At 36.3% G+C, this 18,083-nt stretch overlaps 1 protein-coding gene across 1 annotated transcript in view; it reads left to right on the forward strand.

Moving 5' to 3' along the window:
• Positions 1–18,083, forward strand: part of ATP11A (ATPase phospholipid transporting 11A) — a 61,520-nt gene that overhangs the window by 28,662 nt on the left and 14,775 nt on the right. Inside the window, exons 13-26 of the mRNA XM_054381774.1 lie at positions 223–396; positions 2,093–2,256; positions 2,503–2,574; positions 4,295–4,368; positions 5,179–5,282; positions 7,952–8,133; positions 8,781–9,032; positions 11,939–12,113; positions 13,293–13,395; positions 13,650–13,795; positions 14,720–14,779; positions 15,395–15,522; positions 17,235–17,370; positions 17,936–17,959. Coding sequence (XP_054237749.1) covers positions 223–396; positions 2,093–2,256; positions 2,503–2,574; positions 4,295–4,368; positions 5,179–5,282; positions 7,952–8,133; positions 8,781–9,032; positions 11,939–12,113; positions 13,293–13,395; positions 13,650–13,795; positions 14,720–14,779; positions 15,395–15,522; positions 17,235–17,370; positions 17,936–17,959 — 1,794 coding nt within the window. The remainder of the gene's footprint in view (positions 1–222; positions 397–2,092; positions 2,257–2,502; positions 2,575–4,294; positions 4,369–5,178; positions 5,283–7,951; positions 8,134–8,780; positions 9,033–11,938; positions 12,114–13,292; positions 13,396–13,649; positions 13,796–14,719; positions 14,780–15,394; positions 15,523–17,234; positions 17,371–17,935; positions 17,960–18,083) is intronic.

Here is an 18,083-nt window from a genome sequence, read left to right on the forward strand (position 1 = left end):
CAAAAGATGGTTTTGCTAGTACTCCTATGTGATAAAAATCTTTCAGAACCCAAATGCCTGTGGAAGATGACTAAAACAAATTTTTGTCTTCCTTTTCTGAAAGAGTCTGCCTAAGGATCTTTGATGGAAGGTGCAGACCAATAATAATTTTAGTTTTCTTAAGAGACCTTGGAAAAATGTCTGTTCATATTCCTGCTCTATTTAATTTGTGCTCATTTGCAGATTGAGTATGTCTTCACAGATAAAACAGGAACATTAACTGAGAACAACATGGAATTTGTAGAATGTTGCATTGAAGGGCACATTTATATACCACATGTAATCTGCAATGGCCAAATTCTCCATGATTGTACAGGCATTGATATGATTGATTCTTCTCCAGGAGGAAGTGAAAAGGTATAATGAGTCTTTGTATGTTCTTGGAAACAATGAAAATTGAACTGTGCTGATGAAGGGAATACTAGAAATACAACATCTCTGAATGCATCACAACACAGACATTTTCCTTTCCTAATTTAGAGTAAGATTTATAGAACTTTTTCTGGTTAATAGCTGAAGCGTAATATATGGTTTCTGTTTAATATTAGCCACAATAGGGAAATGAAGGCAGGAAACTCCTCAAGGGGGAAAATGAGTGCTCAGTGCAAACACTTAGTCATCACTAAGTGAAGATGTGGCCAGAGAATGATTTATGGTCAAATTAAATTACTTTTAAATGTCACTTAATGCAGCCATGTCTAAAGTGTGCTACACGCAGCATTTATGTGCTGTGGCTTTTTTTCTGTGTGTAAAGCAAAGTTACTTGAAAGTAAAGAAAACTTCAAACATCAACTGATGAGCAGGATATAAATGGGCAGGGTAAGGATAGCCAAAGGACATTTTATTTTCAACTATATCAATACAATCTTAAATCATACTTTGGCCATACCCTTCACTGTGGCAAAACAAGGCCTCTTAAAATATGTTGGTGTAATTCAACAGCCTTATGACTCTCGCCTGCGATTCTCAGAATGTGGTCCCCAGGTATATGGTGTTTTTGTCTTGCAATTACAATGACACAGACTGTCACTCCCCCAATTCAGGGTGCTGATGTAGTTCTATTAACGCCTGATAATGGGGTCCCATTGGGTGATGAATGTAGCACAAACCCTGCTGCTGCATAGTGAGACTCCTGAAATGCAGAGGGCAGAGAATCTCAGAAGTCCTTTATTACTGCTTTGTAGAATCCCCAGTGTTACTGAGCTTTAGAGTGTCCTTAACAGAGGAAGTCCCAGAAGCCCTTAACAGATGAACGGGTATATAAGCTAAAATCATTCCCCAGTAAGAGGTGCCAGCATCTCAGGATGTTGTTCGTGGCACACATATGAAAACAAATTTACAGCTTGTAGTTGGCCAGCTAGAAAGTATTTTGCAATCCCATGCACTCTGCACACATCCCAGTTAGACAGTGGCTGCAACAGACAGTTTGTATTGAACAGTACAAAAGAATAAGGTTCAGACACAAAGAAACAAATACAACACAGCCAGGTATCCATGAAATAGAAGCCTCTTTCTGATGTCAGAAGCTATCTTTACCAGCCCTGTGAAACTTGATAGAAAGTTACTGGCTCCAGCTGCCAAAATGTTTACACTTGTTTTGTATAGCTCTGAGGGGTGTTCAAACTGTGTTAAGGCACTGAAATGTGTAAACCCTGTTGACCTTTTGCTTCAGGTACTGTGCCCCTCTCTCTGGACTCAAAACTCCTGAAATTGTCGTTGACTAGTATTTAATACAGGTTGTTCAAGTTTAATTAAAGTAGAAAAAAAACTCAAACTTCAGCCACATCCAGGCACTCAGGAGGCAAAAGATCCATGCTGTCTTTTCTGGGGACCAGCAGCTTGACTTGCATGGTAATACCAGTAACAGTGCAGCTCTTAAGCAGTTGTATGATTACAACTTGTTTCCCCCTAAAGGGCAGGTGACCTGTGACACTGCCTTTATTTGATAACAAATAATAGTAATCAGTGACTTTGCTAGCCTTCCAAAAGAAAAGTTTTCAAAGGGACACTTAAAAGTGATCACACAATGACAAAACATTTTTTTTACTTTTAGGAGAGAGAAGAACTATTTTTCCGAGCTCTTTGTCTTTGCCATACTGTTCAGGTAAAAGATGATGACAGCGTAGATGGATTGAAGAAAAACCATCTCTCAAGAAGGTCTTGTATATATATTTCATCATCACCTGATGAAGTCGCTTTAGTTGAGGGAATACAGAGGTATGTGTGTAATCTAGAGATCTAATCACTGAAGCTTGAAATTATTTTCAGCACAAAAAATCATAGTACCATAAAAACAACTCATCTAGAGCTGATGATTTTCTTAACATAGTCATACTATTTCCTATTCATATATGAAGTAAAAACAGTGGTTTGGGTTTTTTCAGAAGACACTCTTAAATCTGTATGACATGCTTCAAATGGGTAATGATGTATTTGTTGTATTCATTCTCTTTCATTTTGCAGACTTGGTTACACTTATCTAAGGCTGAAGGACAACTTTATGGAGATCTTAAATCGGGAAAATAACATAGAGAAGTGAGTGGTTGAAAATACAGCAAAATAGAATGACGAGGAGTTTTTACTGATGTGTTTAATAAATCATCCTTTCCCTATACATTAATTTTTAATTTGAAAAAAATCCAAAATAGTAGACCATTTATTTTTCTATTTCAATTTACTAATATTTATAATATGGATCAGCCTTGTAATTCTGTATTTTCACTTAGTCTGTTAGTTTGACAGTATATGCAGTATGAAATATTAATGCAAAAACAGGAGTGGTGTGGGATTCATGATCTAATCTAATAGTTCCTAAGAGCTTTGGGGACTACAGATATTTTCCCTTTGTTATATGTTAAATAATATTTTCTTAATTGAAGATGGTATGTACACCATCGGTTATTCACAAATAATCCATATAATTTACATGAGGGCAATATCTATAGAATACATTTTTGTAGCAGGTTCAAAGAAAAATTTAAACTGTGCTTTTTTAGGTTGTTTGACATATAGAATAAATCTTGCAGACCACAATATGAGAAAAATTTTCATTAAAATTTAAGCAATACATCTGTTTGATGGATATACATACTTTTGAAAATGTTACCTTACACTTCTGTAGATGTCTAATGGTTAAGCCTATTGTATATCTATCTCTTCCTGCATGTATATTCTGCTAACTACACAGGGACTCTTGGACAAAAATATAGGAAACCTGCTGTTATTTTCCCTCCTTTTAGGAGATTGTGAAGGACTTATCCCAAAGATTACTTCAGACTTTTGTGGCTCAACTCCTAAGAACTGGAGTCAGTATTGGTGATTTATGAGAGCACAGCAATTACTAGGAATTTTCTCTAAAATGCACCGCAGTTTGTAGACAAAGGCTTGATCCAGCTCCTTATTAGAAACTGTTGTGGCTTTTAATGAAATGAATACTGTGGCCTTGCACATGTTTGAATCTCAGGCTGTTGTAAGGCCTTGGAACTGAATGATCTAATTAAATAAGCAGATGTATTTTACAAGCAAAATATTACCAGAGATGAATCCTGAAGGGATTGAGATTAATGAATGAGATATGCTTGAGTTTGTGCTGGGCAAGGGGGTCTTTCTTAGATAAAAGGATATAGGTAAGACAGCAAATAATAAAAATATATAAGCTGATGAATTACCCAGAAACAGTATAACAGGAGCTTGTGTTCATTTTTCCTCCTAGAGAGGAAAGGCATGGATAAAGTCAAATCATAAAAATAATCACAAATATAAAGCCAGTAAAAAGATAGGGTTTTTTCATTTGAAAAACTTGTCAGTCAGCACTTGAGCAAGATTCATGAAAATAGGTGAGCACTTCTGTGAGATAGGAATAATCAAAATAAGAGTATTAAATAAAGACTTCTGTGTAACCACTTACTCATTTCAAGTTCCAAGGCTATGCCTAGCTAATAGAGGTAGGAATTTACCTATTTTGTAAGCAATATAATGTTCTATTGCAACGTTTCTGGTCTTCTGATTAAATAAATTATATAGACTATATATCCAACGATACTTAGGAGCATCCCAAAGACAAATTCTGTTGCAAGTAGTTAGGAGCTGGGGGCTTCCCCATTATTGTTTGTAACCTGCTGTTTTATTCTGTACTAGTTCCATATTCTATAGTACATCATTTGCCATGTTAGAAGTTGTGTTTTAAGTGATATATTTGAAGTTATTCAGGGATCTGGAAAAGCAGAGTTGTTTAAAAAAAAAATTTCTGTTTCAGGTTTGAATTATTAGAGGTTTTGAGTTTTGATTCTGTGAGGCGACGCATGAGTGTAATTGTTAAATCTTCAACAGGTAGGGCTGTCATATTCTGTTTCCTCTCATATGGTTGTCCTGGTTTGAGGCCAGACAGATGCTCTCTTGCCCCGAAAGGGACAAAATAATGAGACTCACACAAACGGATTGGAGAGTGATGGAAAGTTTAAATGGACAAGCAATTGGTGAAATTACAGAAGACTACAAAGCATAGTGGCAAAGAATATCCCAGAGCCTACAGAGCCCCTTAGATAATCCCAAAGCTTCCCAATCCTTCCCTTCTCCCACCTGAGGGTATACCCAAACCCCCAGGGCTCTTTCTTCCCCCCCTCCCACTGCTAGGCAAGTCTCAGGCTGGCCAGATCTGAGACTGCCCCCCGCCTCCATTCTCCTCCTGGCATTAGGCCTAGACAGGCCTAAGAGGTCTTGAGGATACTCCCCCAGCATTACCTGATAAGAGAGGGCATCTCCCGTGGGAGCAGAGAGGGAAGAAAGAAAGATAATGACTTTGCAGATGGATTTATAGGGCGCAGGATTTATGGGTAGAAATACGCCGTTTCCTGTGTCCACCCCATTGGGTGGGCACCTGGGACACCAGAGGTGTAATTTATGTGGCAGTAGGAGGGGGCACCCAGCCTAAACTGCCACAATGGTTTTGTTTCACTTGGATTTATTTCAGGTTTATCAAAGAGTTAATTATTAATCACAGCTTATGCACCTTTCCTTATAAAAGAAGGGGACCATGCACTAGCATACGTGTAAATGTTAGAAAACAGCTGGAAGAAGTCTTTTTGAAGACTTGGTGATTTTGAATTCCCTATGCTGTGGTTTGTTTTTTTTTTTTTTTAGGTGATATATTTCTGTTTTGTAAGGGAGCAGATTCTTCCATATTTCCTAGAGTTAAAGAAGGCAAAATTGAACAAATACGATCCAGAGTTGAACGCAATGCAGTGGTAAGATTCCATTTCATCTGATCACGGGATATGGGAGTACTGGTGGACAACAAGTTCACCATGAGCCAGTAATGTGCCCTCATGGCCAAGAAGGCCGACAGTCTTCTGGGGTGCATAAAAATGGTGTGGCTGGCAGGTTCTTCTCCCACTCTACTCTGCCCTGGTAAGGCTGCACTTGGACTATTGTGTCCTGTTCTGGGCTCCTCAGTTTAAGAGGGACAGAGAACTACTGGAGAGAGTCCAACAGTTGGCCACAAGGATGATGAGGGGACTGGAGCATCTCTGTGAGGAGGAAGGGCTGAAAGACCTGTGGCTCTTCATCCTGGAAGAGAAGACTGAGAGGGGATATTGTAAATGCATATAAATATCTAGAGGGAAGAGGTTATGAGGATGGGGCTGGGCTCTTCTCGGTGGTCAGTAATAGGACAAGGAAGAAAAGGCACAGACTGGAACATAGAAAATTTCACTTGAACTTACAGAAAACTTTCTTTACATAGAAAGAAAGCACTGGAACAGGCTGCCCAGAGAGGTGGTAGAGTCTCCTTCCCTGGAGACTTCAAAACTCTCGTGGACACCTGATCTAGGTGTACCTGCTTTAGCAAGCAGGGTTGGACTCAAGGATCTCTGGAAATCCTTTCCAACTCCTACTATTGTATGGTTCTATTATATCAATGTCAAAAAAAAAAGGCATTAAGTATCCTGACCTGCTTGATGGGGTAACGGATCCAAGATTATTGTATGCCAAAGTGCACACAGGCTGTATGCATAGCAGAATGTGTTACTCCCTTATTTCAATCTGATCTCCATCTCATCTTCCAAATGGCATTTGTGGTGAGATGAAGGCATTAGATATGCACAGCTGTCTGTTACACCCGAGGTAATCAATTAGCTTTCTAGTATGGCACTGTGGTGGTTTGAATTAACTTTTGAATGAAAGTGAAAAAGTTCACTGAAAATCTCATCTCTTCTTTCAGTCCCTTGCCTTAGCAATTGTGATTTGCTGCCTTTGATTGCTTTACAAGCTAAGGAGAAAATCCATTAGATCACAATGCAATGACAAATGTACTTGTTATGGGGAAACAGTGCAGTGACCATCTTTATACTTACATTTTTGCTTGCTAAAAATTAGCTTTGAACTGCATGATCACCTTTAAAAAAAAATCAGAATTTGATTTTACCCAAAAGTATTTGGAGTTGTAAAATACTGAATTTTGGTATGTCCAAAAATATGCAGATGCTTTGCAATGGAATATGACTGCCAGCCTTATAAATAGCATAATGTTTACTTGCAGACAGTACTTGAACTGAAAACAAATTATTTTTAACAGGCATGTGAAAAAAGTACCTGCAGTGCTTTTGTGAAAATTCTTTGCGAAGTTCTACTATATGAAACAGCTGTCTGATAATTACAAGTGAAGGAAGCTGAGGAAACTGAGACAAGTGTTTACATAGCATATCTATCCAGTGTCTGGAGATCCAGACCGACAGCTAATTCTTCATCCTGAATAACTTCAAATAGGGCTGTCTCCTACAGATACAAGCTTCTGAAAGAAGATACAGGCAGCCACCTGGCAACTGTCCTTATTGATAGCAAAACTCGAGCTTCTCGCAGAATCACAGAATGTTAGCAATTGGAGGGGACCTCCAGAGATAGGTCCAACCCCTCTGCCAAAGCAGGATCACCTAGGCCAGGCTGCACAGAAATGCATCCAGGCAGGTCTTGAAAGTCTCCAGAGAAGGAGACTCTACAATCTCTCTGGACAGCTTGTTCCAGTGCTCCATCACCCTTGCTGTAAAATGTCTTTGTGTTGAGGTTTCCTGTGTTCTAGCTTGTACTTGTTCCTTGTCCTGTCACTGGGCACCATCAAAAAGAGATCATCACCTTCATCTTGACACTCACCCCTCAGATATTTATAGATGTTGATAAAATACACTCTCAGCCTTCTCTTCAGAAAACTAAAAGCCTCAGGTCTCTCAGTCTCTTTTCGTAGGAGAGATGTTCAAGTCTTGCAATCATCCTCATAGCTCTTTTTTAATACTCCTTGGGCTGATAATACGTAACTATACTTTCTGGATTGAAGTTTAAGAGGATAAAGTACCAGTTAACTGGTATTGTGTGAGGCAATATCTGAGGTGACAAACTTTTTTTTCCCCTGCCTTAAGCAGACTATATGCTCCTTTTCTTTACTCATCACACAGTCCAAGAGTCTGATCCAGTCTGAAATGCCCACAGCTTAACTCTAGTTTTCAGCTGACTGAAATGACAGATTTTCCACTCTCTGATGTTTTGTGCCTGTCTCTGCTGCAACAAGATATCAGAATTAGACTCACCCTGGCTAATTATACACACAGGAAAGGAAACCTTTACCTTGACTCTTCTTTCCCTAGCAATCTCATACATCTAGTTGGGTCACTGTGCTGTTTCTGTTCTGGAGGATTGAGTCTTGTTCTTCAGGTTGTAACTGCTTCCAGGGCGGCACAGAATCAATGTGACCCATATTCTAACCTATACTCTACTGCACTATACTCACTTCATCATAGAAGTAAGTAAGGGGACTCTTAATAGTAAATTCATTCTATTTTTTTTCAACTTTTCCAGCATAAACACCAGCAAGAAATCTGAGAAGAGTTTTCTAAGAGACTTTTTTTCTTTTGATTACATTCTTTAGGAGGGACTGCGAACATTGTGTGTGGCATATAAAAAGCTCACAGCAGAAGAATATAGCAAGGCACAGAAGCTGCTTCAGAACGCAAAGTTGGCCCTTCAAGGCAGGGAAAAGAAATTGGCAGAGGCCTATGAGAAGATAGAAAGAGATTTTATTTTACTTGGTGCTACAGCTGTTGAAGATCGGTTAGTACCTTTCTGAGTTTCCTATGTGTAGTGATGTAACTCTTTTAACTTTTTCTGGATTAGAGATTGATTTGAGAAGTCCTTTATTTGAATCAGTTCCATACCCTTAGCTTACTGAAGTCACACAACTTCAGAATGTAATAAGCTAACAATAGTGAAGTTTAAAAAAATCAGTATATTCAAGCCATTTACATGCAGTTCATGTAATACCTTATTGATGAAATTGTGGGAAAGTTTTTGAGGAAAGAACTATGAAATGAGTATTAAGGAAATGGTTTGTTAAAAATTTAAAAATGGTATGTTAAAATTGGGAGGTAACTTTAATAAATCAGCAGTACTTCAGTGTTGGATGGCATTAGCCGAAAGCACTAAAATTGAAATACTTCTCTGAGGATTGAAGCATCTTGTCTTTTAGGTGATATACATGAAAGGTGAAACTTTGAGCACTTCAGAAGTGTTAAATTTAATTATTTATAATGTACTACTCCCTTAAACATTTTTAGATTTACACCTTGGGAAAATTCTTAGATCTGATGACTTCTAGTGAAATTTTTTTTTACTTGGTTGTAGAAGTGTTTCTATAAGGACTTCTAAATTTCTCATTCCCAAGCAATCTATCAATGCATGTCGTCCATTGACTTCCACAGACTACAAGAAAAAGCTGCTGACACTATTGAAGCGCTCCAGAAAGCTGGGATTAAAGTTTGGGTTCTCACAGGAGACAAAATGGAGACTGCTGCAGCTACTTGCTATGCTTGCAAACTCTTCCGGAGAAATACGCAAATACTTGAGCTAACCACAAAGAAAATTGAGGAACAGAGTTTACACGATGTGCTTTTTGACTTAAGCAAAACTGTCCTAAGACACAGCGGCAGCTTAACCAGGGATACTTTCTCAGGGTAAGGAAAAAGTTGTGTTTTCAAGCCAGGAATGGGGTTCTGTGCATTTCATAAACAATGAAAAGATTGATTACCTTAAGAGGAGCAACATTCTATGTTTCAATTTCTGTTGTTAGTGTGAGTTATTGTATGGAAGTTGATTATAAGCTTGTTTTTCACATAAGCTTTAAATTTCAGTCATGTGTTTAACTGATTTCTGGTACTGCTTTCTTTTGGTAAAAGAAAAATCACAACTGACATTGTAAATAGGTATATTTTTCCACTGCAAAAAATACTTGTGGGGAAAAATGACAGTAAAGCAAAATACTTTTAAAAGGAGGTATATTCTTGTAATCAGAGTAAGTATGTGATTTGACTTTCTTGTTCATATGGAGACCACAGAGTGCAACAGTGTAGGGCCCTCTTTTATAGTGAAGATTATGCTATGTTTACAGACAAGTGACAAGCAACAGCATAGTGCCAACTCTTCTGGTGTGCATAAAAGTACTTAAAGTGCCCTAAATTATAAACAAATCCTTGACTTGTGTCTATTTTCAAAATCTGTACAAGTATGATGTATACAGAAGTGAAACATACAATGGAATAATATACAAAATAGCAGTAAAAAGCAAAAAAGCCAACCAGGTATAATGTAAGTTATGCCTCATACAAGCAGAAATTAGGGAGAATCTTTATTTAGGGGGTGACAGAGCACTGGAACAGCTGCCCAGTGACGTTATGGAGTCTCCATCTCTGGAGACTTCAAAACTGGACACATTCCTATGCAACCTAATTCTGGTGTACCTGCTTTAGCAAGCAGGGTTGGACTCAATGATCTCTGGCAATCCATTCCATCTCCTACTATTGTATGATTCTATTATATCAGTGTTAGAAAAAGCATTAAGTGTTCTGAACTCCTGCTTGATCTGTTAACAGATTTGACTTCCCCAGGCACTAGGATTGTTGTATGCCAAAGTGCACACAGGCATGTTTAAAGTGCCTGAAGTACTTCAAATGCCCTAAATTATAAATAAATCCTTGACTTCTGTGTATTTCCAAAACCTGTACAAGTATGATGTATACAGAAGTGAAACATAACACGGAAGAATATACAAAATAGCACTAAAAAGCAAAAAATCTAAGTTATGCCTCATACATGCAGTGAGTTAGGCTACTTATTCAAAGCCTCATAGCTGGGACACATTACTTACTCTTTTTCTACTTTAATAACCTAAGAGTTGAACTCTAGAACATTTTTATAATCTTAAGATGTTAAGAAGTTACTGGTTTTCTGGGTGTAATGGTACCCATTTGATATGGAAGTATATTTTATATGTATTTTTAATGTTTCCAGTAAAGGAACAACAAGCTAACAGGCATTTGTGATATTATTGTTTCTGTAACTCAGTGTTACAGCTTGAAATTCTGGGCCAGAGCCTTTTTCTTGCCTCTGCTTACACTTTAAACCCCGTTGGTCCCATCAGGAACATTTGTATGTTTAGTTAAATCATATTTCTTTGTCATCTGTACCACACTTAGCTTAAGTCCCACAAGTCTTACAAGGTATGTTTAAACATGTTTGTTTAACTCCTTGCACAACAGACACTAAGACTCATCAGAATTTTTTGTCTTTGACTCCAGAGTTGGAGAATATGCTAAGAAAGTAAGAGCCAGATTCTGCTTTGATGTTCTAATTCAGGCTAAAAAATCTTTCACTGGAATACATCAAACATTCAGTACACTGCCTGACCTTAATACATTTTTGGCTGATAGGGTATACAAATGGTACTGCCCAATTTGTGCCAATGGGAACAAAGTGCTGAAAATTCCTATGAAGTGTTACTAAGTATAGTTTACAGTACTTTATACTATTTGTCAAAACCACCTTGTATTCTAATAGTGAAGATAGAGATGCTTAAAATACATTAATATTATAACTCTGGTGTTTGCCTCACAAACACTGGTCCTGGTGAAAGCATGTTTGTTGAAAACCCACGCACAGAGTATGATCTTGGAGCACAGAGACTAGAGCGCAAATAAACCTCAGTGTATGTTTATGCAACCCTTGCTGCTGAACTGGAGCCTGAGGCTGCTGTGTAATGAAAGGGTGCTCTGAAGTAACTAGTTCAGATGCCTCAGAAAACTACTCCTGTAAGTGCAGACCATTTCCTCTGTTGCACAGCAGATGGTGTGGTAAACTGTGCTTCATGTGACCATGGTTGCACTCTTAGCAGTGCCCAAGTCATTGTAAGTATGCTGGTAGCTGATTAATATATATAATAATAACTTGAGGTATCAAGTATAAGATATATAATTATTATAATTTTATATTATAATTACAGGTATGCCTGTATCAGACTTGGCTGCCACAGTAAATACGAAGTGTACATACTGTACATGTAGACAGTGGCCTTCTCTCCAAGGCAGCGAGGGCTTTTCCTTCAAAGCATGATTTAGTTACTTGATTGTAGACTTTTAGAAAAAGAAACAACAAAACCCCACAACATTTTCCTCATCAAAATAGATTTCAAAGTACCAAAGGCCTTTCCCCTTAACTTTTTTTCTCTGTATTATGGAATGTGCTACAAAATGAACTTTACTTCTGCAACTCAGTTTACCTTACTTGGAGGTTTTGGAGCCCTTTCAAACCAAACTGAAAGGTCATTAATTATCCACTTTTACTCACTGGTGAAGTCACTGAAGTGTAAATATTTTTTCTCAGAAATGGTGAACCTCTACATATTTTCAACAATAATGAATCTTAAAATGTCATAAGTAGCAATCCTATATAAGGAATTCCCTGTAGAAGTGTATTTGCAGTGTTACATGCTCATTATTTTTTTCAGTCATTGATTTCCACTGTTGCCAAATTTAAAATGTCTGAGAATGTTACAGTGACTCGTAGTTTGTATTTTATCTCTGAACAGGCTTTCAACTGATATGCAAGATTATGGTTTAATTATTGATGGAGCAGCTTTATCATTAATAATGAAACCAAGACAAGATGGGAGCTCTGGTAACTATAGAGAGCTCTTTCTTGAAATTTGCAGGAATTGCAGTGCAGTGTTATGCTGTCGAATGGCACCTCTGCAAAAAGCACAGGTTTGTATTTTATTTTGTAATTGCTTGTTAGCTGTGCACATTTGTAAATACTGAAAGTTAATATTCTGTGTGTCTTACTATGATAACTTCAAATAGTAGGATACCATTCACATTTGTATTTTCTAAAATGGAAAAAGCAACAAAAAAAAAAAGAGGTGGCACAAGAGTAAAATTTCTACTGGTAAGCAATTTAGATAATGGTATGTTAAAATGGCACCCAGCTGTGTGCCTGAATTTGATTTATGTACATATTGTGCAAATTTTATGGTTGGTACATGCTGATAAATGAACATATTTAATGAACTGAACTAATTGCTTCCTTTTTAACCTAACAAGCTTTGAGTAGTCTACTATCTCTTGGTGCTACATAATTCATTTCTGTATTTTTAACATAAGTGGGAAGCCAGGAAAGAACAATCCAGACAGAAAAATCTGTGCATTATAATTTTTAAGTACTTCTTAACTATGATAGTTTGTGTCAAGTTAAAAACATATCTTTCCATTAATGAAACATCTCAGTATAGCTGATGAACTTTTTATGGAAACAAACATTAGAATATACCCTTCTTTTTTTTCCTTTCAGACTATCATGTCTTTCTCTCAGTGCTGAGTGATAGCGCATATAACCCTTACTCATTTTAACAAATAAATTTATTTAGCTGGCACTTAACTGTTTAGAAGTTTGTGGAAGTTTGTAGTTGCAGCTGACTCAGTACCAAATTCACGGGGTGATTATTAGTCAGTGGTGTTTAGATATATACAGAGTCCTATTAGCTTTTTCTTACTATTTAAGAAAGTAGAAGTCAGCACAGTTAAGAAAGCAGAATCTTTCAGTTTTTAGTTTCAGTATTTCTTTGAAATCTATGCTCTGAGTTGTTTTAGTTTACTAATGCACTTACACAGCACTAACCTTTCTTCTGCTCTTCCTTCCTCTTGTCCATCTGTCTCAAAGTAGTTTGGAAGTATTTGAAAAAATGTTATTTTGTATTTGAAACAAATATTTTTCATGTGAAGAAATTACTGTGATCTTTGTGTATAGCAGTTGCATTAGTTAATGGCTTTGTGTCCTTTCACAGAATTATTTACGTGATCGTGGTTGGTAGGTTTTACTTAATGGCATACGCATGCAAAATAAGCAAACCATTCCAGAGAAGAGTTTTTAACACTATTTTTTTCCAGGTTGTAAAATTGATTAAGTTATCAAAGGAGCATCCTATCACATTAGCAATTGGTGATGGAGCAAATGATGTCAGTATGATACTAGAAGCACATGTTGGTATAGGTAAGTGTGTTTTTTATAATGTTAATTCAAGTGAAAGGAGAAAAAAGTATTTCCTCCTTACAAACTGGCAGTCTTGGAGAAAGATTATAGATTTTATAGACAACTTTTAGGGAATTTACCTCAGGGATTTTGAGATACAGTGGTGATCTCTTTTTACATTTCTTATATTATTACTATATATTTTTTTAAAATAATTATGTCTTTGAAATAATTCTTCAGTTATTAAATAGATTCATCCTATTTTTTTTTAATAGGAATTATTGGCAAAGAAGGTCGTCAAGCAGCAAGAAACAGTGACTATGCAATACCTAAATTTAAACATTTGAAAAAAATGTTGCTTGTTCATGGGCATTTTTATTATGTTAGGATATCTGAACTTGTGCAATACTTCTTTTATAAGGTAGGAAAATGTTTATTTTAATTATGTAACTTGAAAAACTTGCATGGTAGTATCTAATTATATGCAATGGTACAAAATAAAGCAATAATTCCATAAAGAGATTTTGTTGTGTGTCAAATGCAATGCTGCATGAAGTGAAATAGCTTTTACATAGTTATAGTCTGTAATCCATATCTGCCTAAATATAAAAATTGTTTAGTCTTTCCCCTCCACCCCCTTCTCTCTCTTAAAAATTCTGGCACAGACTGTTCTACTTATTTTTAATACTTTCTGGATGATCTCTACAGTGGTCTTTTACATCACGTTAGAAATAGTACTTGAGAACTTAGCATAACATAATTTACATTAGTTTCTAAATTCTTTAGGATAGTGTAGGAGGAGAAATTTTATAATGTTTAGGCAGTTTTGTTATGTTCAAATGTTGGGATCCAATCAAAGTTCTTCAAATGAGCAATGAAGATTATCAAAAGGAACCTCTGGAAGAGAATTCAAGATCTTAGTGTTTGACCCTATGTAGCTAGGATGACATTTGGGGCCATAGCTACAAATATCTTAAAATTACTTTGCTGGGAACCATGCTAACTGAAGTATACCTGCTTGTCACAGTTTGTGTCCCACTGCGGATTGTCCCTTATTTATCTTGCTTTAACTCAGCTGTGCTCCTGGATCACAAAATCCATTGTACTTGAATTTAGAGTGGTAGCCTTTGAAGTTTGCTTTCAAAATATTTTAAGTACTTTCTCATAAGAGTACTACTGTAAGATGAGAATGTTTACGTTTATTATATGTAGCTCTTTCTACTGTTCCCTCAGTGTTTAGTATTACTAGTGCTATAAAACTATGGTATATGTAGGTATAGCATTGTATAGCGTATAAATTGGTGCTTGTATTTCACTTGACAACTATGTCACTTTTTTCTTTCAGAATGTCTGCTTCATTTTTCCTCAGTTTTTATATCAGTTCTTCTGTGGATTTTCACAACAGGTTAGTTTTGTTTTTCCCTCACTGACAGATTTCCTCTTTGGCAATTTTTGTTAAAAAAATGGATCCTTAAATACTGTGTGAGTTCAGCTAAGAAAATTTCTAGATTAATCTACACATAGTAAAAAGAAGTGCATCACTTCTGGTTCATACAGTTTGCAATGGCAATTCATTTTTCTGAATTGTCATAAAAGCTGTGTTATTTTCAAAGTCAAAGAATACAGGAACCCAAAAATTTGAAACAGCAGTAGAAAGTGAATCGACTATGGGACATGTGGATTCTGTGAAGTTTAAACTAACATAGGTAGAGACAATTGTGAAAGATGAGTAACTGAACTCATGTAGAATGAAAGTTTGGGTAGCTGGGAGTTGATCTTAGAGTGGGAATGATAATAGGAGGGGCTGATATGTGTATTAAATTGATCTTTAGTTGACTTTGTCTTCCAGAAGTGCTGAGTTTTGGCTTATATCAGTTAGCAGCTGTTCAAGGATATTTTGCCTCCATTGTTAAGAGATATAGCTTTGTTTATTTCTGACACTGACTCATTCCTTTTAAAATCAAGTGTCATGTAGTGCTTTTAAATTAAAACTAACTGTTTTGATTTTTTTCATCTACAGACTTTGTATGATACTGCATATCTAACACTGTATAATATCAGCTTCACTTCCCTTCCTATCCTCTTGTATGGTCTAATGGAACAACATGTCAGTGCAGAAACACTCAAGAGAGAGCCTTCCCTGTATAGGTAAAATTAATATATTATGCCCCAAAGTCTGACTGTTCAGTGACAAAATATATTTCCATTTATAACCAAAGTCCTCGGGATTTCTGTGCAGGGTTGCAGTAGAAAATCACATACAATGCAACAGAGGGATTGAAGAGCACATGCACAGTTTGTAAAACTGCAGTAGGCACATGTATATTTTTATATGTATATTTGCATAGTGCAATGCACACCATTCATTTGCCACATGAATGAGTGAGAGTGAAATAGAAATTACTCTTTTACAAATCAAAATGTGATTTATTTTAGTACTCTATTTCCTCCAGCCACAGGGAAAAGATGTATTTCAAATATTGAAAATGTACTGTTTCTTTGACATACCAATTTTATTCTGGAAGAAAAGAGGACTGAGCAGTGGAGTATTATATTGTAGGATATGTTCTGTGTGGTGTCCAATATTGTTCTCTGCATATTGTTCACTCACTTCTGTGCACTGAAATGGTGATTGGTTTAGATTCCTAGCTGCTTGAAATATGGCTATCTAAATTGGGAACAGTGCCCAGTTTTGGTTCTTACACAGTGGGCAGTAGAAACAGTTGCAGATAGTCAGAGTGAAAATGTTTTTTGAGAAGTAATGTGAGGTGCTCAAAGTTTAATCAATACAGTGATATGTTTTTACCTATGAAATTAGAGGAATATGAGGTATTACTGTTGAGACCCAAACACACACTGTCCTCTTTCTTTTCAATATTTTAAATGTTTTCATTTTAGAAGCAGTCATTGACTTTTTCTTTTTGAAAGCTAGCAGAGGTTGTTTGGTCAGAAACATTTGATTTTTTTTTTTTTTTTTAATATCCAACACAGTCTATTGCTAAGCTGTTTTGGGCAGTAGTGCAATTGTTCTGAGACGAGGTTATCATTAGCCATATATGGGTTTGCACTGTATATTGGTCATCTGTGGGAAGGCATTATTTCATATGGTCATCATATGGTCTTTAAAGTACGTACGGTGAAAGTACTGGTTGGTAGTAAATGTTTCTATCATGCAAGGTTTTCATTTAACTGTGTTTTGGTATGACTTACAATATATGCCTAGTTGATATGTACTCATTCTGTGGGCAAGAAATAAAACTGTAATATTTTAATTTTTCTGTAGTTTGAAAATGCACAAAGACCAGTCTTTATGAGTTTTGTGGGAAAACGTTCAAGAAATACAATTCAGTTTCAACTCAACTGCAAAATCCTTGTTCACGTGTTCCACATCAAATTAATATTTTGTTTTGTTATTCTGTATAAAAGTACCTAATGAGAAATAAGGCAAAGTCTCCAGAGACCTCTAGTGTTTCGATTTAAAATCTACAGTGGATCATCACATGCACAGCCCATAGTGGAAAACAGACATCTTCTGTAAAATAATTGAAAAATAAATGGGTGTAAGATGGGAGTTTTTTCGTACAGTTGAAATAACCAGAATTACAGTCAGTGCTTAAAAGGACTTAGTAAAAATTAAAGGGGGGGGAAAAAAAAGAGGGCAGATGATCCTTGTGGTCCCTTCCAACCCTGATTGATTCTATGATTCTGTGATTCAGGAAGGATGCAGTTGTCACATGGAAATACAGTTGGTTTGCATTCAATCTCTTAATTGCTTTTCCTTCAAAAAACAATATGAGCGACATCATTTGTCTATGGTCTTTGAACATGCTGATAACAAATGCTCATACCTTGGTTTACAGAGATGTTGCCAAGAATGCTTTGCTGCGCTGGCGTGTGTTTATTTATTGGACATTCCTAGGAGTGTTTGATGCTGTGGTATTTTTCTTTGGTGCCTATTTCCTGTTTGAAAACACAGTTGTGACCAGCAATGGACAGGTTAGTGTCAGATTTGATCAGTCAATCAAAGGTAATCTTTTTAATGTTGATTGTGTTATGAACATAGTTTTAATTGTTTTCTTCAAAATTTCCAGCACAGATGGTAACTGTTTTATGAGTTATGGTGAGATGGATGGGTTATCTGTTATAGCAAAGTCTGAACTATGCAATAAGAATTGTGTATCAGTAAACAAAGGTATAGGAGTAAAGACAAATGAGGAGAAACGAGTGTACTGTAAGTTCCAAGTATTCCTTCAGAATTTACATAGTAACTTTGTTTCATGCTTAACATGCATCTGATGAGTCTCTGATTAACATACCAAAAGACTCTTGGTAGAATAGCTGTAATGACAATAAAAACCCTTACATATTACAAGATTTTAAATATCTTGATTATTTTTTACATATGGCAGCTTAAAATAATCTGTCTACTTGCTTTGCAGTCACATGAATGCAAATTTTAAGAACTTTTGCATTTTATTTATTTTACCCATTGATATTTTGGTCTGTTTTATTTGTGTGCTTTTTTTTTCCTTTTGCTACTTGCTTCTCTTCCTATCCTCAGCTAATGACAACCAGCACTCACATGGTAAGACTATTGTGGATTTGTCATGATACCCATTTCATCTTTCACTGTTCTTTAATTAAGGTGTTAAAGAGCAGTTAAATACTTCCTATAGTTACTTCAAAGTATCACTTAAACCTGTAGATAG

Source organism: Indicator indicator, chromosome 1 (assembly GCF_027791375.1).
Source record: "Indicator indicator isolate 239-I01 chromosome 1, UM_Iind_1.1, whole genome shotgun sequence".
In the NCBI taxonomy this organism is placed as follows: Eukaryota; Metazoa; Chordata; class Aves; order Piciformes; family Indicatoridae; genus Indicator; species Indicator indicator.